Source organism: Leopardus geoffroyi, chromosome A1 (genome assembly GCF_018350155.1).
Source record: "Leopardus geoffroyi isolate Oge1 chromosome A1, O.geoffroyi_Oge1_pat1.0, whole genome shotgun sequence".
In the NCBI taxonomy this organism is placed as follows: Eukaryota; Metazoa; Chordata; class Mammalia; order Carnivora; family Felidae; genus Leopardus; species Leopardus geoffroyi.
Genome location: NC_059326.1, coordinates 198620614 through 198643076, shown reverse-complemented (window position 1 = coordinate 198643076; position 22463 = coordinate 198620614). Strand labels below are relative to the sequence as shown.

General features: G+C 40.8%; 1 protein-coding gene across 1 annotated transcript in view; it reads left to right on the top strand.

The window, feature by feature from the left end:
• Nucleotides 1–22077, top strand: part of SNX18 (sorting nexin 18) — a 30002-nt gene extending 7925 nt beyond the window's left edge. Inside the window, exon 2 of the mRNA XM_045438099.1 lies at nucleotides 19358–22077. Coding sequence (XP_045294055.1) covers nucleotides 19358–19611 — 254 coding nt within the window. The 3' untranslated portion in view covers nucleotides 19612–22077. The remainder of the gene's footprint in view (nucleotides 1–19357) is intronic.
• Nucleotides 22078–22463: the final 386 nt, after the last annotated feature.

The following is a 22463-nucleotide window of genomic DNA, read 5'->3' as shown; positions in this document are numbered from 1 at the left end:
GCCCGAGTCTGTCAGGGGAGCTTAGTTAGCCCCACAAACAAAGGGTGCCCATGTCAAGGCAAGAGCCCATGTTCGGAGTCTCCTCACTGTGGGCCAGTATGGAATCTGGGGGGCTAGTGTGTGGATGTGAGGGGAGCTTTGGACAATGATTTTAACCTCTATGTCTCAGTTTTCTCATTGGTAAACTGGGAACGCTCCCTCCTAAGGTCATAAGGATTAAATATTATGTTTCTCAGTAGTTATTACTAAATGCTTAATTTGAAAAATAGAAAGGACTTTTCAAATGGGAAACACTCTTCTTTAAAAGGTAGTTCCAGTAATCTTCTCTTCCCTCTGGTAGCCTCCTGCCCTCAGAATTGCAGGCAAAAGTATAAAAACTATAAAAAGTCATTGGTATAGCAGTTAAGTATTGCATTTTAATATGGCTGTCCTGCATTGCACACTAGAAGAAATGGTAACAGAAATAAAGGCCAGTGTTACTTGGAGTCAGTGGTTTGTGGTTCACATTAAAGAGTTTGTGTAAATGGTTTCTTATCAGTAGCCACTCCCTTCTTCTAAATTACTTGTGTCCTTGCACAAATCACTTTGACGTTTCTGAGCTTCTGTTCCCTCATCTGTCAGTATGAGATTCATGATCTCCTAGGTGTTGCTTGTTAATTGACTTAAAAAAAAAGTAACATCCGTACACTGCAAAGAAAATATTTGGAAAATATATGATGAACATGTAGGCATTGTTTCAGACGAGTTTCAATAGCATTCTATCTGCCTATGTTACTTTGTAACCTGCGAGCATGAAAATTCTTGATCAGCTGATGTGAAAGAAAATTTGTGCACTTCTAGTTCAGATCAACAAGCATAGATTGAGAGGGCTTAGCCTACCAGGTGCTGGGAATGTGAAAGTGATAAATACCTGATCTCCTACCTGCTGGTGAGAGCTCCCAGGTGTTTGGAGGCTGAGGTGTGGTGGACAGCTGGAGAACAAGGGATGTAATTAGTAGGGCCACCAGAGAGAGAAATTGTGGTGGGTTTTTCCTCCTGTAAAGTGTACTTCACTTTGAGTTCAAAATACTATCTCCTCTCCAAAAGTGGAAACAATCTTGTATTGTTGGTCTTGTATTTGTAGCGTGATTAAACTTTAGCGTGAATGAGTGTTAGTTCATTTGTCATTTCTACTCCTTTCTGTAGAAGTTTTTATCTGTCACTGTGATTGGACTTTCCTCTCCTGACAAGGAAATTTTATGTGTTATTTGCCAGGTAGCGAGACAGCAGTTAGGGAGGGGAGCCAAGATCTTAGATTTATTCAGAGTATCGTCTCAGAGATAAACCTGATTTTATTCAACAAATGTGCAAGTGCCCATCATAGTTCAGGCACTATTAAAGATGCTAGAATTGCATCACTGGCCAAAACAAAGATCACCACCCTTGTGGAGCTTACATTCTAATTCTGGCAGGGTGGAGACACAGTGAAAAACCAGCACAGTAAGTACATTATAATGCATGTGGTAGGGGAAAACATAAAAGTGGAGCAGAGCAAGTATGCATGGGGAGGCAGAATGAAGTATAAATGAAAAAGGATGAATGAATGAAGGATGATCAAAGTAGGCCTCACTGAGAAGGTGAGGTTTATTTTTTTGCTTTTATTTATTTATTTATTTATTTATTTATTTATTTATTTATTTTAAATACGAAATTTATTGTCAGATTGGTTTCCATACAACACCCAGTGCTCATCCCAAGAGAAGGTGAGGTTTAAATGGAAGCCTGGAGGAGGTGAGGGAGTTAGCCAAACAGGTATCTGGGGGGAGAGCCTTTCAGGCAAAGGGTACAGCTAGAGCAGAGGTGTTGGGGTGGGTATGTGCCATCAGGCAGTAGGAGGCCAGGTGATGGAGCTAAGAGGATCTGGGTAGGAAATGAAGTCTTGCAAGGTTCAATTAGTAGGGCTTTGTACGTCATTGTCAGGGCTTGGAGTAAAAGCCCTAGTGAGATAGGAGCCATTGCAGGACTCTGAGCCAAGGAATGACATCCACCTGGACCTGTTAACAGACTTATTCCAGTTGCTGGTTGACAGTAGAATGGAGAGAAGGTAGGGTGTCAAAGGTAGGAGCAGAGAGCCAGTAGGAAACCACTCCAGTAATCCAGGTGAGAGACAATGGACGTGGGGACCAGGGCGCAGACAATGGAGATGGCGAGGAGATATATCCCACGTTGGATATAATTTGAAATTAGAATCAACAGGTTTTCCTAAGGGATCAGAAGGGGCATGTGAGAGCGAAAGGAATCATCAAGGGTAACTGCAGGTTTTGGTCTGACCAACAATAGAATGGAGTTTCCAGCCACTGAAATGAGGAAGGCTATGAGTGGAACAGGGGTGAGGATGGGAATCAGGACTAGAATTTAACCCTTTTAGGTTGATGGGCTCCTACATTCTGTTGACATCTCCCCACTCCAATACATGCATGGACAGGCAAGTCTTAAATCTAGTTCCCTCCTTGGAGTTTCCTACTTGGAGCCCAGTCCTTTCTGAGTAGGCGTGGCTGGGAGAATGCTAACTGGTATGCCAAAGACTATACATTACTTAGTTGTGGGGTAGTGTGTTGGGGTCATGTTTTTATGTTCCTCTAGTATGTAGCTCCACTATTTTTTACATGCATAATAATAAGTGCTTATTAAATGCTTGTTTAATTAAAAAAGTAGGCACCCAGGGTGCCTGAGGTGCTCAGTCGGTTGGGCATCCAACTCGATTTTGGCTCAGGTCATGAACTCACAGTCCTGAGATCAAGCTCTGTGTTAGCGCAGAGCCTGCTTGGGATTCTCTCTCCCTCTCTCTCAGCCCCTCCCACATGCTCACTCTTTCTCTCTCTCTCTCTCTCTCTCTCTCTCTCTCTCTGAAAAATAAATAAATGAAGAAGACAAAAAGTCTTCAACTTTAGTATCTATGAAGTAACTTTCCTAAACTTATTGAGAAGAGAGGAAGTTTTAAAATGCTTTATTTTATGTGCCAGAAAAATTAATATTATGTACCTCATGATTTCACTTTGTATTGATTCTTGATGTTTAAACTTATATGTATACACTTTTTCCTCTTTGGTAAGCTTTCATTTTAACACATTTGTCGGGGTCCCTTTTTTGCATAGTTCCAAGCACAAGATCTAGAGCACACATTCATCTTGTTGACTGACTTGGATTCACAAAGCACTGAGCTTAGATGTTGAACAGTAGGTGCCTGCCCTCATGGAAGGTGCAGTTCTATAATGGAAATAGGATGTGTGTGCAGAGAACTGGGAGACAGGAGGTCGACTTAACTTAGTGCCTATTGTAAGAGTGCACAGGAGTCCCGAGGATGAATCATTGTCAACTGTGTTAGGAGCTTAGGTGGGTAGCATTTGGTTTCTTCCTCTGAAAGATGGTGGGATATATATATATATATATATATATATATATATATATATATATGATATACATGTATTTTTAAAATATAATTTATTGTCAAATTGGCTAACATACAGTGTGTAAAGTATGCTCTTGGTTTTGGGGGTAGATTACCATGGTTCATCTCTTACATACAACACCCAGTGCTCATCCCAACAAGGGCCCTCCTCAGTGCCCATCAAGGTGATACATATTTTTTTAACGTTTGTTTATTTTTGAGAGAGAACACATGCGAGTAGGGGAGGGGCGGAGAGAAAGAATCCCAAGCAGGCTCCACGCTGTCAGCACAGAGCCCAACTTGAGGCTTGATCTCATGACCATGAGATAATGACCTAAGTGGAAATCAAAAAGAGTCAGAAAGTTAACTGACTGAGCCACCCGTACGCTTCAGTAGATGGTCATATTTTGACTTTCAGAGGAAAATAGTCAGAAAGTGCATTCTTGATCTTGGACATGCTTTAGGATAAGCATATAATAGCTGATATGCTGCATGCCCAGTGCTCAGGTCAGTGAGGCCAGCTGACAGGTTGAGTAGCTGTCACCATACAGTATGACGCATGTGCAGTCGTGGGCATGTGCCATGGTGTGAAATAGGACAGAGGATGGGGTAATCAACTATGGGGAGAGGATAGAGTTCAGGGGTGGCTTTTTCCAGTCTCACTGTAAGAAGTTTTTTGAAAATAAATTGGAAGTTTGCCTAGCAGTCAGAGGCAGGAAGGCATTCTGGGCAGAGGGAATCAATCATGTACAAAAATCAGGGACTAGATCCTGGCTGCCTCTCAGATTCTGCCCTGAGTGAATACAGCTGCCCCACCCTGGCTCTAATGAATCAGAATGTTAGGGACCTGTGGCCTAGACAGTGGTGGTGTTCTTTAAAGAGCTCCCCGTGGGATTTTAATGTGCCACTCGGTTTACAGCTCGTGCTGGAGGGGATAGAGGGGAGAGTCATGGAAAGATCAAATAGGGTATTGACACGCTCAGGCCTGCACTTTAGATGGACAGGTCCTAGTGACAGGTGTAAAGGGTGGCATGTGGGTGAGGTGAGATGGGAGGCTCTTAGTGACTTAGGCAAAACATGATGAAATCCTCAACTGGGGCCCTGTGTGTGGGGTTGGGGAGGAGGAGAGAGAAGGGGCTGTGTGCCTGCAGGAGTGAGGGTAAGGGACAGGGAGGGGTATAAAATGACCTGCAGACAAGGGACTGGAGCTACCAACAGAGATACTTGGAGCAGGGGTCTGCACTACAGCCTGTGGGCACACCTACCCATGTACCCTGTTTACAGCACTTCAGCTAAGGGTGGTGTTTACATTTCTAAATGATTCCATTTTTAATGGGTATAAAAGCCTCGGTTTTGCCTTGACATACAAAACTTCAAGTATTTACTATCTGACCCTTAAGGAAAATGTTTGTTTACCCTTAACTGGGAGGTCAGGCAGGTTAGGGAGCTGGGGTATGAGTAGTAATAGTAGTTGCTACCATCTTTTGAGTATTTACTGTGTGAGTAGCAGTATTCTGGGCAGTTACATACACTGTGTCTAATTCCATGTAGGAGCGGGTCTGACTGCATGCATCCTGCAAACAGGTGGAGTGGAGTTCCCACCAGCTTCACTGTGTAACTGGTTGCAGTTTCCTCGTGTATAACATGGAGTCATCATTTTGCATGCCAAATACTTCTATGCGTGAATTCCTAGCTATTGTATTAGACTCCTAGGGCTGCTGTAACATGGCTAAAAAGACAACCTTCCAAACGAAGGTGTTGGCATGGCCACGTGCCCTGTAAAGGCTCTGGGGGAAATCCTACGCCATCGTTGCTGTTCTTTGGCCTTTGTACCCACCACTCCACTTTCCACCTCCATCTTTACCTGATGTTCTCCCTGTGTGCCTGTCTCTTTGTCTCCTCTCCTTTTAAGGACACTAGTCACATCGGATTTAGGGCCTACCCTAATCCAGGATGACCTCACCTAAACTAATTATATGTGCAAAGGCGATTTCCAGGTAAGGTCACAGGCCGTAGGTGGATGTGCATTTGGGTGGTGGTGATGGGATACTGTTCAACCCAGTACAGCTATTATCTTCCCCAAAGGGGTGTTATCCCCATGTGAGACCTTTGAAAACTAAGGCTCCGGAAAGTTAAGTGAATTTCAGGATTGCACAGCTAATAGCAGGGCCAGAATTTGAGTTCATTTTTTGCCTTGATTGAAAACTAGTGTTCTTTATGCTGCAGTAACTAGCATGCCTGCTAGAACATTTTGTATTCTGTAGACAGGCAACGGCCACTAAAGGTTTGAAACTGAAAAGTGAAGTCTGAATCATGATAAAAAATTAAAAAAAAAAAAAAAAAGAAAACATATTTTGAGGGCTTACCATGCGCCAGGCATTATGCTTCATGTTTATGTTCGTTGTATCCATATAAACCTCATAGGAGATCTTGAGGTAAATACCCTCATTATCCCCATTTTGCAGACAGGAGATGAGCCACAAAATTTAACTGTGAGCTCTTAGAAGTGTCCCTCACCACTGTGCATCCTGGCCCCAGGGCAGGCCGTCCGGAAGATCCATCTGTTGGCTCAGTGCGGAGATGAGAGGGCTGTTGGAGTAGTCGAGGCAGACCAGGCATGCGGGTGGTTTTGGAAAGTAGCAGGTGAGCTTGAGATACCTGCCAAGTAGAGTGGCCAGACTTGGTGAGGAGTGGCTTTCCTAAGGAATGTACTCTTACCTTCCACGTTTTAAGTTTGGTGACAGAAAGGAGTGATGCCAGGAAGAGAAATAGACAGGTGAAGAAGATGAGCAGGATTACAAGGAAAGAGAAGGAACAGGGCTGAAGGGAGTCTTAAATCCTATTTTCTGGGCCTTTATTGTATTTAGGTATATTGACATTTGTGAAAATCACAAAAGCTACCTGTTGTCTGCAGTGAGATATCTTTAAATACATGGGTGTCAGCATGGGTCCTCTGTAAGTTTTCATGTTTTATGACTTGTGTTTCAGGTCTTTTTAAAAATGATGTATTTCTGAGTGCTTTGTTTTGTCTTCAGATGGTTATTTATGGTCTAGTTCAAGGGAGCCCAGATACAGACCAAGTGAAGACTTGTCACCCCTGGAAACCTGATCCCTGCCAGCATGAGGAAGCAGGAAAACTCCAGGGTCAGAGGTGTTTTTAAGTTTGAAACAGCTGATTTAGGAATTGTCCCCAAAGCTCAGTGATCGTAAAGCGATGTGAACTGCTAGATGTCAGCTGAAGAAAGAGGCTGAGCTGAAAATGAAAACAAAAGTATTTGTTTGGGGTCCCAGAATTACAGTTCCATGAACACAGATTTGGGCAGCAACCCAAACAGTGCCTCCCAGAGAACAAAATCAAGGGTTTTTAAATCAAAAAGGAATGCTTATAAATGTGGCTTACAAAGAATTTCTATTGGTGTTGGTGGCAGAAAACTAAATCTGGGTTGAATATAATTGGTTGCTAAGGCTGTCACCCAGCAGAGCCTCACTGGAGCATGCCACAGGTGTTTGGGCTGAGTCCTTGGAACGCAGGCCCTTTGGCCCAGTTCGCAAGTTCATGGCTCCACCCAGTGAGGGCGGGAGGACGTGCAGAAGGCCCTTCTCCTTAATGGCTTCCTGGCTCCACCTTAAAACCCCTTGACCTAAGTGACCCCATTTCACACAGTCATAGTGGCCACAGTGGATGGCACTAAGGACGGTGATGAATGCTGTGCTGCTTGCTCACCAGTTAGTGCCACCATAGCTAAGTGGCAGTTTGTAACACTGTGGCTTACAATTAGAATTCTAAAGTTAAAAACGAGACGTTATTTGGGAAGAATACTTGAAAGCAAGAAATCAGTTCTTTAAAATTACTCTTCCAAGTACAGTGTTAACTGTGGCACTCTCAGAGGCACTCATCCGGTCGAGGACCTGGCTTTGGGTTTGGGGCTCACGCTTCCTCAGTATCTGTAAAGAGCTGATGCCATTTCACCGCCGTTCTGCCCTGTGCGGAGCAGCTTGTCTGTTTAGCAGCTTCTCTTAGGTATTTTAGTTTATGTCTCCCTTTATCTTCCTAGAAAAAAAACACAACTATTAAAGGTAGTTTCCAGAGTTCACTCTCCCTGGTTCAGGTATGTTTTATCATAGGTCAAAGGCCATCTAAACCCAAAGTGCTGGCAGCTTGCAAACATACCTAATGCTGCCCTAATTTGTACATCCATGTATGTGTATCAGGTAACAAAAGAATTAGGAAATTAGGGATTATGAGCTGCAGCCCGTAGGCATCGATTGTGTTCTCTGAATTTAAACCATCATATGGATTTTGTTTTACAAAATTGGTTGTTTTAAAAAGTTTTATTGTATGCTCATAATTATCAAGCCTGCCCTTTCTATCTGTGAGGATTCTATGGGTATAAAATCTTTAAAAAAAAAAAAAAAAGAAACGATACATGCTTTTCTTTTCCTATTCTCACATTTTAAAGTGTTTATTTATATTTGCATGGCTAGAGGCAAGTCAGCATTTTCACTGTTGTATGCAGACTCTTCTGAAGTAAAAACATACCATGTTTACAGAGTTCTCTTGAATCTACAACCCTGGCAACTTTGTCACATATTTGATATTCTATATAAGCTGAAACACAAGAAGCTTTATATAAAATTTTCTCGCAAAGAGCCACCTGTCCTGCCAAGTAAGCCACAAGAGGTATAATCGTGTGATTCCCCCTTCAGTTTTGGAGCAGGGTGCACTGCAGGGGTATGTGCTTAGTAGCAGTCCTCGGATGTAAGGTACACTCAAGTGAGTGCTCCCATTGCTCCTGCCATATTCCTGCCCTCCCACGTTTGCTGACTGCTGCATGGAGCTGAGCTGAAAGGGCCTGGCCTCTTCGTCGGCATGGCACAAGGCTTTTCCCTAGAACAAACTATCTCAGGACCAGACCAAACTCAGAGGCCTAGATTCTTTAAATGATTGATTTTTACATCATCTGGCAGCCAGTTTTGTTTTTTTTTTCTTTTTTTCTTTTTGCAGTTCGTTACCCTTGTGTCTGACTCTCTTCGAAGCCTCATTTTTAAAATTACTCAAAAGTTCTCTTTGCCATTTATTATATTTATGAATTGAAAGTGAATTTTATATTAATTTTACCTTTGGATTTTGATAGTTCTCAGCTGTAGGGACCTTTAGTCCCTTCAGAAAATTGCTTTCACTGACTTAAGTTCAGTGTTACTATTGGCACCCCCTGGAGGTTATTATTGTCCTCTAAACCAGGAGCCCACTGGGGATGATTTGACTCAGGAATCGAGTTTTGAGAACCCGGAGATGGTTCGTGGGTTGCTTATCCCTGAGATGTGGCTTCTGAGGGGCCTGTCGCTGAGCTACCCTTGTGCATTGTGTTGGGGCTCCTCTGAGGGTCTTTGAGGTCATGGGTGGGGCAGTCTCAGTTGGGAACTAACTACTTGAGTTGAGAAGCTGGGCAGACCCAGGTCACATGCAGCCTGATACTTTCAGTAAAGTTATTTACTTTTCCTGAATTTCACTTTCCACCTCTGAAAATGGGAGTGATAATTGCTTTTCTTTCGGGGTTAGAGGGAAAAGAGATATGCAAAGTGCAGAGCACAGATTTGCACAGTGGTATGATTCACAGACTATTTTGCCTGGATGGACAGCCATTCTGCCTCTCTCTGTTAAGTGCATATTGGCCTTTATTTTTTGAGATGTTTTATTTAAAAAAATACCAAAAAGTAAATATTGGAGCAGAAAGGGGAGAGAGTAATCAACCAGTGGGTGGGTGGAGACCGAAAGGGAGGAAGGAAGGGGGTGGGGCAGAAGCTAATGGGGAGTTAGCAGGGATGAGAGGGTGTGGGGACCAGTGATGAGAGAATAAGAGCAAATTGGCCACGTTGACCAAATTAGCATTTTCTTTCAAAGTTTTATGTGTTGGAGGGAATGAAGAAAAACAGGCCTAGTCCAGTCTTGGGCAACTTCTACTTTGCTGTGTTGCCTTTCAGCCCACCTCCTGTTCTGTCCCCCATACCGTGGCTTTGGTTTTCTGGGGCAAGGCCCTGGGAAGACAGAAAATCTAGTTAATGTTTTTGCCACATTCATGATTTCAAAATTAAATAAAGTGCTGGCTTCTTTTTTCCTCCTCCTCTTGTTTTTTTTAAAAGGGAGAAAATGTAGCCTTTGGATCCCTGTTGCTTAGTGACTAGGCCTTTTGTATAATTGGTCTTAGGAGGGACAAAACATACTGAGTGTAAGAGATTTGGTTGAGGAAAGGAAGGCAAAGTTCAGGTGCTGACACTGGCCCCAGCTGGAGGTGGGGGGCAGCTGGGGCAGCCAGCAAGCTCCGAAGGGCCCAGGAGGTGGAAGAGAGGGACACAGAGAGGGAAACTGAAAGGAGGCCACACAACTTCTACCACTGAGTTGAGGGCTCTCCCGGGTTAAAATGCCTGAAGCAGGGAAGTGTTTGAGAGGCTCCCCACCCCACACGCCCATCTCACTTTGCTGGGTCAGAAGTTGCCAGGAAAGTGATGTCTCTCTGGAAATCAGAAGGAAATAATACAGTGTAGTGTACTATGACTGACTACATTTGCTGGTGGCTTAGTTCAGCCTGCAGTGGGCCCTTGATTCGTGCTTATTGGCTGGATGACACCAGACCTTCACTGCTCTTTTACAAACACCAAAATGACACAGAAATGCTCCTTAAGCAGTTTTTGCTGATGGAAATAATTTAATGCTATGTAAATAATATGATGCTTTTGAAAATAGTGCTGACTTCCTGGATCATAATTAATCTATAAAATGAAATTTGTTTGAGTTGGAGTCCTTTAGAGTTATAATATTAATGAGCCCTGTCATATGATTAAGTTCTTTAGTTGTAATTATTTTGTATTCTTTAGAAACATGCATAATGTAATCCCTTGGAAATTGAGTACATATGGATTATGAACCAGGATGTAGTTATTTCATGCTTCGCTCTTTCCAGCCTGAGCGTGCTTTAAAACTGTGCAAGATGGCTCACACTGGTAAGATTCAAAGAAAATGGTCAGAGAGGGGTGGGATTGAATTTAGGACCTGAGTTCTGCAGAACTTTGGCGATGGGGAAGGGGGCAGAGTGCCTCTCTTTGAGCCTGGGCAATTGCAGTAAGTATAAGCATGAATCTGTTGGGAATTTTGCATGTGCAGAGGCAGATAACAATGCCAAAGAAGTCCAGGAGATTTTGTTAATAACAGGTCCCGAAGCAAAGTGAAAAAATACTCGTTTAGTTTTCCTTTTATCACTCCCAGTGTGGAAAGGGAGGGACCCCTCTTCACTGGAGTGCAGCAGAGGCCCTGCAGGGAATGTTAAATGCAAAGTGGCAGGACTGGCTGGCAGGTAGGGGTTGGGGATTCTTTTCTTTGTCATGAGCTAGCTGTGGTACTTTGGACAAACCACTTAGCTACTTACTGGTAAGATTGAGAGAAATTGTACCAAAGACTCTTCTAAGGTCCTTTCAGCTCTTCAACAACAACCATAAAAACAAAGCCAGCCCTCCCCTCCCCCCCACCACTCACAAACTCTGGGAACCGGCTCTGCCCTTGTCACCTCAGACTCAGCCCTACTGACTTCTCCAGTGGGTATCTTGTCAGGGGTGGAGTGAGGAGAAGGAAGTCCTCAGGGTTCCTGCTCCCCCTTTTGCAATCAAGTCTTAGGGTTATTGGTTCCTCAGTGAACTTTCCGTTTTGTGGAGAAATTCTAATACTCCACCCAGCTAATTTAATAATTGAGTGCTCAGTTGAAAGTTCATTCTTAACCTGTAAGCCTTTTTGGGGAGGAGGCTTCTCTGTGTTCCTTTCTGCCTCCTTCCACAGCACTCCCTGAGGGAGAGAAACAACTGTGTTAGACTCAGCCCCTGTCCTGGAGCGCAGCTGGCTTACCCTTGCCTGTTTGGGAGCATAGTAATGGGGAATGGTTGAAATATGTTGCCTTGCTTTCAATAATAACTTTTTCCTATCCTAAAAATACGTTTGAAGAACATACACTGTTTCATGTGTTACCTTCTCACAAGTTTATTTCCTTCTATGTTACCATTCTACTGGCTATTTATTTTCTGGAAAGAATGTACTCACATTGCTCCGTATGGTCAGCCCCTTCTTATTTAATCTCAGAATTTAATACTTGCCTATGTTCTCTTTTCATAATAAAATCTTACTCAGTTCATAGCGTATTCCAGACGCAACTACCTATGTCTGTTAGCCCAAGAAACAATTTCATAATGATGTACTTATATTCCCCAGTTTAAAATGTTTTTCCCTCTGATCACTCCTATTTAACTTTTCTTTTGTTTTAAAACTGTTGTCCTGACCATGAATATTACCAGGTCTCTTGTTTAATCCAGCAGTGACCACTTTGTACCTTAGACTTTATTGTGTAATGTCTCTGCTGTATTCTTTCATTTCCTTTTTCTGTTTTGAAAGCAGTGTGGCGGTCTGATGTTTATGAGGGAGGGGGCTGGCAGGAGGCAGATTCCTCCTAAATCAGCCACTTAAAAGGTAGAGATTTTGAAAACCTTTGCCTGTTTTTATATTTATTCTATGATAAAAATGTGTGTTCACTTTGTTCTTTAGATTCTGGGCAACGCTTTTGGCTTTTATTTACGCTCCTCTTGGGTTTGGTAAAAACCAGTACAGCTGAGAGAATGCTTACATGATGCAGTAATGCCTCGTTACAGCTCGCAGCTGGTTACAGCAAACCTCTGCTGTTGCTTCTTAAGCAGCTACAAACCAATTTTTAAAGCGATCCTAAAAGTAGCAAGTGTGTACTGATCTAACTCTGTCCCGATATTTTTTTTTTCTCCAGACTTTCACTCCTTAGGGGCTACACCTGATTCAAAATTTGTCTATCTCTGCCTTTCTTGTGATATTTAAAATTCTCAATATGAAAATATGTGAAGTGTAGAAATACGTACAGATAATTCCCAGTTTGAGAATTGTCAAATCAACTGTGGAAACATAGCTACTTATGACAAAACCCAAATTCTAGTTCTAATAATACTATTTCATTCACCTCCAACCAGTATTTGTAATATCAGTTCTATTGGAAAAATATGTTCCTGTGTTCATCTTGACAGGACCCAGGGTTTACAAGCACAGTGGGTAGAGATAGGGTAGAGGGAAGCTTCTGGGGTCTTCAGAAAGCAGTTCTGTTGGTCAGTCCCCAAGAATTTAAACACCCTTGCAATTTGTTCACATGGACAGCTTGAGCTGTTTAAAAGATGTCACTTTGTTTTTTTCTCCCGCTTATTCTCAGGCAGTAAACTCGTCAGTTAACTTATACAATTAGCTTACCTAGTAATTTGACTTTATCTTTCTTGTAAGAAAGAAATCACACTAAACCCTTCCTGTGTGTTAAATGTCTATGGAAAAACTAGCTGGAGGGTTGTGAGATGAATATTTAAGACCAAAATGGTTTTCTTCTTAAAAGAAATAATACATTTTTTAAACTTTGCAAAATATTTTACAAAAGGTAACTTTATTATTATTTTTAAAATTGGTTTAGGATGTTGTTTTCATCCTGAACTTTAACAGCCAGCTGCTATATACTCAGAGGAGGAACTAGGCTGCTGTCACTTCAACTCAGGATATATTCAGGAACTCTTAATGATTTTTTAAAAAGTATATTGCTGTCAACCTGTTTTACTGTTAATCTTCTTTCTTCTGAAGGCAGATCTGGGAGTAAGTCAGCTACATTTCAATTAAAAGAGGTTGTTTTAAAATTTGTTCTAGAGGCGCCTGGTCAGTGAGTTAAGTGGCCGACTTGGGCTCAGGTCATGATCTCGCTGCTCAGTGAGTTCAAGCCCCGTGTCCGTCAGGCTCTGTGCTGAAAGCTCAGAACTTGGAGGTGCTTTGGATTCTGTGTCTCCCTCCCTCCCCCTCTCTATCTCTGCCCCTCCCCAGCTTGTGCTCGCTCTCTCTCAAAAATAAATAAACATTAAAAATATTTTTAAAAATAAATTTGCTGTAAATTTATGGTACAGTTTTGTGGAGACTAATCTTCCTTGCTTATACATGGCACTCACTATGTATAGTGAGTGTACAAACCAGTTCCTGTTTGTACTTCTGTGAAGTTAATATATGCCACTTTGTATAGGTCCTTCATTGTTTTAGGCACATAAGTCACCTTAAAAAATAATTTGAGCTCCCTAAAACAGGAACTAGGTCTCTTTTTTAAAAAAAAGTCACTTATATCTCCTGTCATCTTGCTGCTGTAATCCTGATACATTATGCTAATGGATTTGAATTGCATTAAGTGGGTTAAACCAGAATTCCAAGTGGAATTGGCCTTTGGGTACTTACTCTCCTCAGTGATTTGTTCTGTCTTTCCTAGTTTGCCAAATAAATATTTTTTTCTGGGATGACTAACTACATCAGAGCAAAGAAGCAAAGGCTGTATATCCTTAAAGGGATTGTATGTTACTATTTTTGGTTGTAGTTCTTAATTTATGTAATCTTTCTATACGATCTAGGCAGATAGTGAGAACAAGAGAGAGAAAGAGATGCCTTCCCCCCCACCCCCGCCCATGTATATTTGGGCTTAGATTTTTCAAAATCATGAAATATGTGCTGCTTTTTCAATGTTTTGTGACACCTAAGTGTTGTTACCAAGACAAGAAGATCAGACATCTTATAAATATTAAATTGCTTTACAGGCACAATTAGTGAATTGAATGTGGTTAAATGAGATTCCAGAAGGAAATTTTCAGAACCTATATAGTTCTTTTACATATTCACAAGGCCTTCTGAATTGTATATCAAAACAGAAGCCAGGGACTTCATAAGGGAGGTGGCTTATGGTGCAGGAACCTCAGCCACGGGGGGGGGGGGGGGGGGGGTTGGTATGGGGAGTGGGTGGAGAGAAGAAGGAGAAATACCTGATCCTCACCTGCCCAGCTTTTATCCCCCAGCACCCTGCTCACCTAGGTCCACCTGGGTTTTTTGCCCATTCAGGCTTTAATTTCTTTTCTAAATATTTCTAAATAGTGGTTACTTTGAAGTCAATCATGCATTCATATCCTATCTCCATATCTTACCTGGTTACCTGGCAAATTTGATGCTCAAAGAGGTGGAGTAGCTTCTTCAGTTTCCTTGTGAAAATAAGAGTAATGTCTGTTGTAAAATTGCTGTAGGGTTAGTGATAGTATATGAGAAGTGCCTAGGGGAAGAGGGGCAGAGGGAGAGAGAGAGAATCCCAAGCAGGCTTCATGCTCAGTGCAGAGCCCTACACGGAGCTCGATCCCACGACCTGAGATTATGACCTGAGCCGAAATTAATAGTTGCTCAACCAGTTGAGCCACTCAGATGCCCTATATATATTTTTTATACAAATATAATTAATACACAGTGTCAGGTGTACAACGTAGAGATTCAGAATTCCATACGTTACTGAGTGCTCATCAAGGTAAGTGTACTCTTGAACCCCTTCACCTGTTCCACTATCCTCACCACCCACCTCCCCTCTGGTAACCACCAGTCTTTGTATTTGAGAGGCTGTTTTGTTTGTCTCTTTTTTCCCTTTGTTTTGTTTCTTAAATTCCATGTATGAGTGAAGGCATACGGTATTTGTGTCTCTCTGACTTATTTCACTTAGCATTATACCTTCTTCATCCATATTATTGCAGATGGCAAGATTTCATTATTTTTTTTTATGGCTGAGTAATATTCCTGTGTGTGTGTGTGTGTGTGTGTGTGTGACACATCTTTTTAATCCATTCTCTCGAGGGCACTTGGGTTGCTTCCATATCTTGGCCATTGTAAATAATACTGCAATAAACATAAGGGTGCATATATCTTTTCAAATTAGTGTATTCATTTTCTTTGGGCAAATACCCAGTAGTAGAATTACTGGCTCATATGGTAATTCTATTTTTAATTTTTTGAGGGACCTCCATACTATTTTCAACAGTAGCTACACCAATTTGCATTCCACCAAGGTTCCTACCTTGCGTTCCTTCCAAGACAAGGGTTCCCTTTTCATCACATCCTTACCAATACTTGTTATTTCTTGTGTTTCTGGTTTTAGCCATTCTGACAGATGAAGTGATATTTCATTGTGATTTTAATTTGCATTTCCCCTGATGATTAGTGATGTTGAGCATCTTTTCATGTGTCTGTTGGACATCTACATGTCTTCTTTGGGAAAATGTTTAGGTCCTCTGCCCATTTTTAATTGGATTATTTAATTTTTTGGTGTTGAGTTGTAGAAGTTCTTTATATATTTTGGATATTAACCCCTTATCAGATATATCATTTGCAAGTATTTTATCTCATTCAGGAGGTTGTTTTTTTGTGTTGATGGTTTCCTTTGCTGTGCAAAAACTTTTTATTTTGGTATAGTCACAGTTTAATTTTGCTTTTGTTTCCCTTGCTAGAGAAGACATATCTAGAAAATTTTTTGACAGATGTCAAAGAAATTACTGCCTGTGTTTTTTTTTTTTCCCTAGGAATTTTATGGTTTCATGTCTCACATTTAGGTCTTTAGTCCATTTTGAGTTTATTTTTGTTTATGCTGTAAGAAAGTGGTCCGGTTTCATTGTTTTGGTGTCTAGTTTTCCCAACACTATTGTCTTTTTCCCATTGTAAATTCTTGCCTCCTTTGTGATAGATTAATTGATCATAAAAATGTGAGTTTATTTCTGGACTCTATTCTGTTCTTTTGACCTATGTGGATATTTTTATGCCAGTACCAGACTCTTTTGATTACTACAGCTTTAGTATGTCTTGAAATCTGGGATTGTGATATATCCAGCTTTGTTCTTCTTTTTCAAGATTGCTTTGGCTATTTGGGGTCTTTTGTGGTTCCATACAAATTTTAGAATAATGCTTAGCATATATCATTGGCTGGTTTGGGAAGCTACTGTTTATTGTTTTTATATACCTGTTTTCCTGCCAACTTCCCACGCCCAACCTTGTCCTCAGCACAGTGCCTGGCATGTAGTAGGCCCTCTGAGCATTTTCCCTCGTGACACGATTTCACATGTTATCTTGAGAAAGACATATTTAACTCCCATGCAGAATTACATACTTTGTGGCCCTGTTTCACTTCATGTCCTGGTTGTGTGCCTGTCCTCCGTGGGCTTTGCCAGGTGGCTTCCTTGAGAAGGAAGGGAGGGAGGGCAGGGACTTGATGCTGAAATGTTTGAATCTCTCTGTTTTAGCAATGTGTTCTGTAGACATCAGGTCCTTCATAAACATTTGTTAAACAAATCAAATCCTTGCCCCAGAGCTGAGCCTTTTGGGACTTGAAGGTAGGAAGATTTGTGTGACTTACTAAATTGATGATTGGGAGAAAAACGAGTCTTAAATTCCCGTTAGCTCTTTCAGGATGTACACTTAAGACACTTAAAGGTGTTAAATGGCAAAAGGTCCTTAGGCCTCAGCAAGATTGAATACTTGCTGTTGGGTCCAGGAGTTTTGAAAATGTATGCCCATGTGATAAATTGCAAACACCTGAGACTCATTGTCTTTTAAGTTGGTTTTTAGAGATGCGCAATGTGCAATGCCGTATCATGGGGGTAGTTTCTAAGAATATGGTTGTCATTTAGAGTTGGACATTCACCCAGCTCTGGGCCAGGCTTCAGAGCCCCCATATGCAGGGCTCTACTCTGCAGGCTCTGATGACTAGAATGAGTGATCCTTGGAGCATATTACCAGTGTGGCAGCGTGTGCACAGACATGTCACGGAGGCACAGGGTAGGATGCTGCATGTCCTTGGTGTGTGCCCAGTGGGCTTGGGCACCTGCGAGTGGAATCATCATAAAATAGTCAAATTACCTGAGACTTTTCTCTTAACTTCCTGTTTTCTCTCTCTCTCTCTCTTTGCCATTTTAAACATGCATTTCATAATTTCATATTCTCAGTCATCTTGTTAAAAAATGTTTCCTTTAATTCTGTCTCATTATGCTTTCCTGGTCTTTTCCACTTCAGTTTTTGTATGTAACTTGTGAGAGATGGACACATACAAGAAAGATAAATTTGCTATGAAAAATGATTTCTTTCTCTTTTATGGGGAGGAGTTCTTTCTCTTTGATATAAATGACAAGCAGGCGGATTTTATGGCTTCGCTCCCCTGCCAGGGGGCAACGGCAGAAGAGTGAAAAGTGCCACACTTTAAAGGGACGGCTTCCTGGTGGAATTGGTCAGGTGGAATTGAAGCCGTGTTAATGCCCATGACTTCTCTCTACAGAGGAGACCCCTTGTCTCTGCCATGGGGTTAAGTGGGGTCTCTACTGCTTTTCACTTAAAGACCTCGTGTAGAATAAATAAATGAAAATGTATACACATACCTGCATATGTATGTGTGACACTTGTCGGTGGGTTTTAATTTCTCAGGTCTTTGAGCTGTGTCAATAAATTCCCCCCAAAACAAACACACTGTTTACCCTCCAAGGGTTTTATGTAATGCTAGGTTTAACTCTGTATTATTTAGGAGATTTGAAGAAGTTTAGACACAGGGCTTTTCCCCTTGTGTATTTCATCCTTAGCTAAAACTGAATATTTCTGAAACAGAATTCCTCAGCTTTCCCACCTCCTCCTAAACAGGCCCCCTTCTTTTGTCCCCCTTGGTGTCATCATGGTGAAGACTGCCCAGCCAGGTGTGGTAGAGGTTTCTCTCTCATCCTTCGTCATGGTTTAGTAGAATAACTGCTAGATGGAGCCAGGAAGGCCGAATTCCTGAGGTGGCCATGAGCAAATGATCTGAACTTGATCATCATTCTTTTCCAAGAACCCATGAAGGTCCTTTGTTTCCTACCCCTAAATATCCTTGGCTTTTTGTGTCTTCACGTGGCACCTGCCAGAGTGATCGTCCCCTTCCTTCTCCCTTGTACATACTCTGGTGACATTTCCTTTTTTTTTTTTTTTTTTTTAATTTTAAGTTTTTTAATGTTTGTTTATTTTTGAGAGAGAGAGCACAAGTGGCAGAGGGACAGAGAGAGAGGGAGACACAGAATCCGAAGCAGGCTCTAGGCTCTGAGCTGTCAGCACAGAGCCCAGTACGGGGCTTGAACTCACTAACGGTGAGATCATGACCTGAGCCAAAGTCGGATGCTCAACTGACTGAGCCACCCAGGTGCTCCTCTGGTGACATTTCTTGACAAGAGGCTATGACACCTCTGGCTTCATTCCCAGATCATCATTAGGGCAGACTCAAAACTCATTGGTCCTTACAGCCCTGAAGAAAAGGTGGCAAATTCTTACTTCACAGGCCTCATGCTCCAGGTGTGGGTCTCCTGATAGAACACGGAATGGCCCCCTCAGTGCCAATAAGATACAGGTTTGGCCAGCCCCAGTGAGGGTGGCCTCCAGTTGTACGTTGTCCGCATTTCCAAGTCCCCTTCATGACATGAATAATTTCTAAAATACAACCCAAGTTGGCACTAACAAGTTTCAGAGTGTGGTTCTAGGGTCTTATACGGTATCTCTTCAGTGAGACTTTCTGAGGAAGTAGATTTGCATCTTCTGTGGGGCATTGTGTTTATAGATAGCTTTCTTAATATATTTGTGTGCAATGGTGTCACACCCTTTCTCTTAAATGAAAATCGCAGTTTCTTGGTTTGTATTTTTAGAGACCATTACTTGCAGTTTATTATCTGTTCTGTGTAGTATCTCTCCCTGGAAGAGATGAAACCTGTTATAGGTACTTGGTCAATGGCAGGTGCTAGTTTTGAGAAGTGAAATTGCAGCAACGGTGGTGTTTTCAGTAACCCTATCAGGTTCCTTTGTTTTTAATAAGTAATAACACTCATCCCTTTAAGTTCCAAAAGGCTTGAAATAGTGTAGGCAAGTATTTATAATGCAGGAGTCTGTTTGCTATGTAGCTATGTTGTTAGGATATGTGTGGGTGTGTGTGTGTGTGTGTGTGTGTGTGTGTGTGTGTGTGTGTGTGTATTTAATTTTTTTTTTTTTTTTTTTAACTACAGGAGCTCTTACCAAAGTAAAGGAGAGTAGGCGACACGTGGAAGAAGGGAAGATGGAGGTCCAAAAGGCTGATGGCATTCAAGATCGCTGTAACACTATTTCTTTTGCCACTTTGGCTGAAATTCACCACTTCCATCAAATTCGAGTAAGAGACTTTAAATCACAGATGCAGCATTTCTTACAACAGCAAATAATATTTTTCCAAAAAGTGACACAGAAGTTGGAAGAAGCTCTTCACAAATATGATAGTGTTTAATGACTGGACATTGGGTTGTGGACTTTTTTCAGTTCAAGGATATTTCTACAGCAGAATAAAAACTGCTATCAAAGAGCTATTGCCAACTATCAGTGGTGGTACAAGGATGGTTTTGTGTTCAACTGAAGCTCTGCTGAATATATAATTACGTAGGAAAGAAACAGTTAATATGGTTATATAATAGAAACAGTACCACACATTGTAACTAAATTATACTATGTATGCCTACACTACCATTGTAACTTTTGGAATAATGATTATACTATTTGCCTTATTGCTTTTTGAAGTATGGGTATTTTAGTGCATACTTTGTAGACCTCAAAACCCATGAAGGGTCTCAAAGAAGCTGGCTGGATAAAAGCCTGCTGCGGATGCCTTTTTACTCTCATAGATTGGGATTACCTAAATTCAACCTATTCTCTGTTTACAAACTCCAACTAGAGCAGCTATGCGACTTTGTGCCTTTAAACTCTTGGTTTTTCATTTCTCCACCCCCTCCCTTTTTTTTTCTTTTTTTCTTTTTTTTTTTTTTTTTTTTTGTAAGTAACCACAACTTTTCTTGATTGAAAGAGTGAAAGGCCAGTGCATACAATGACAAACCTGTTGGTAACCTCATATTGGCGCTGGGGGCGGGGTGGGCGGTCAGCTGTCATCAGTTTGCCTGGCAAGTTTTGTCTCCCGACACATGCTGGTGAGGGCAACCGAGGGAGACCTGATGCTCATCTTGGAATATGAAGTCTATTAGGGAATAAAATGGTGCCACTCTGTTCCTTAGATGCTGTAGTAGCATAGCCTCTTCACGCAAGTGTCCTAGAAACTTGGCGTGGAGATCAAAACCAACATGTCTTATAACACAGAGAAGGAGGAGTCTAATCAGTTGGGGACACAAGCACAGAATCAGTGATGACACATACCTAATTTAATTCTTAAGAGGGTTTTCTTTTCTTTTTCTTTCTTTTTTTTTTTTATCTTGAAGATTTTAATATTCAGTGTGTGTGTGTGTGTGTGTGTTATTTTTTTTTAATGATCTACACTGTTAACTGATTGAGACTCCACTGTGATTCACTCGTTTACTTAATCAAAAACTTTTCAGGGATGTCTGTAAAATTCAGTGTTATACGTGATTGAAAGTAGCGTTGGTTGATCTAAGGAGGGACCAGAAATAATTACTACTATTCCAAATGCTGAAGGAAAAAAAATTGTTGTTTTTTTTTTTCATATTGTAAGCCCCCAGGACATTTAACCTTAAAAATTATTTTAAATATATTCTTCTATTATTGTAAGGGAAATATGAATGGCTGATAAATACCAAAAAGATTCAAAAGCAGCTTAATTTAAAAAGCACAAAGAGATTCTGGCTTCAAATGCCAAAATCTCCATGTTTTTATAGTTGCTGAGCTATAAATAATGTGATTCTTGAGTTTACAGATTGAAAAAGTGTCACTGAAAGGTCAAAGTATCTACTGTTTTTATGAAGTCAAACTTATGCTGCCTCACAAATCCCTGGATATTGAAATGGTAACACAGAAGTAAAGAGGTCAATTTGAAATATTGGTGAGTCACACTGATTAAAAAAGACAGGGTCAGTTTTCAGACACTCAAAAAAGAAACGGTTATTGAAATAATTACTCAACAGCACATTTATTCTAAAAAAAAATCTCATATGGGTTGAATTTTTAAGATCAGAGTGTTGTAATTTTGATCAAATTTTTATACTTTAGGTAACTTAGAGCCAGATTTAACATCATGTGGCTTTGTTTCTATTACAGATATGTGGAATTGTGGAATTGTAACCAAATATATTGTTCTCTAAAAAGTAACTTTATCTTGTTGATTGCAAAATATAGTTCTATAAAAAAAAAACCCATATATCTATGTTAATTTTATTGCAGAAGTTTGGAGATTATAATTATAGCATTTAATTTAAATTTGAGTCTGTATTGGACAGATAAGCACTATGCTTTTCAAATGATTTGAAAATCAGTTTTATTTGCCTCTTTATTTTGATGGTGGTTTGATTCTTTTTTTTTTTTTTTTTTTTAAGTAAAATGACTAAAGATGTGCAGTGGTAGCATGGAAATTATCTGAGGTGTCTTGTTATGATTGTGCTTTAGCCAGGGTGGACATAGCTTAAATTATAAAAACTAAAAATTAAAGTACAAGGAGGTATAAGTTCATGCTGCCTACTTAGAAGAGAACTTTTGTTCTTCATAACTACATAACATTATAATGCCACTGATTCATAAGGGGTTTAAATGAATTCTGTGGGGTAGGACACCAGAATTATTAGTGTTCATTTTCATCTAAGATCTTTATTTCTCTAACGTTCTTGGTCCTATTGAAACATTTCAGTATACAAAAATACTGCAATGTTAATACCCAAGAGAAAAGCCATCATAATGTGTATGCTGGTCATTATGATCAGTGTGGTACAATTTTTTAAAAAATAAACTATCATGCCCTTCATGCCATTATTTGTCTTTATTTCTATAATTTATAATTTTGATACGTGATGTATTTATGACATGAGGGTGTCCGCCTGAGCTGGTTTTGCTATCCTAATTACAGACGGACTAGTTGATGTGCTGTAATTGTCATGCAGTGAGACTGGTTTTGCAGCTGTGCAATATATACAACCTCCATTATTCGCCCAGTCTGTTGTACCTAAAGGCACAGTTTAAACCCAGAACGAGGGAACACGTTTGAAAGTGAAACAAGAGTCCGTGCACTTTGGCTTAAATAGAGCAGTACAGTTAAACCTTGGTTTACGAGCAGGATTCATTCCAGAAATATGCTTGTAATCCAAAGCACTTGTATATCAAAGCAAATTTCAAGAACCATTGACTCAGTGG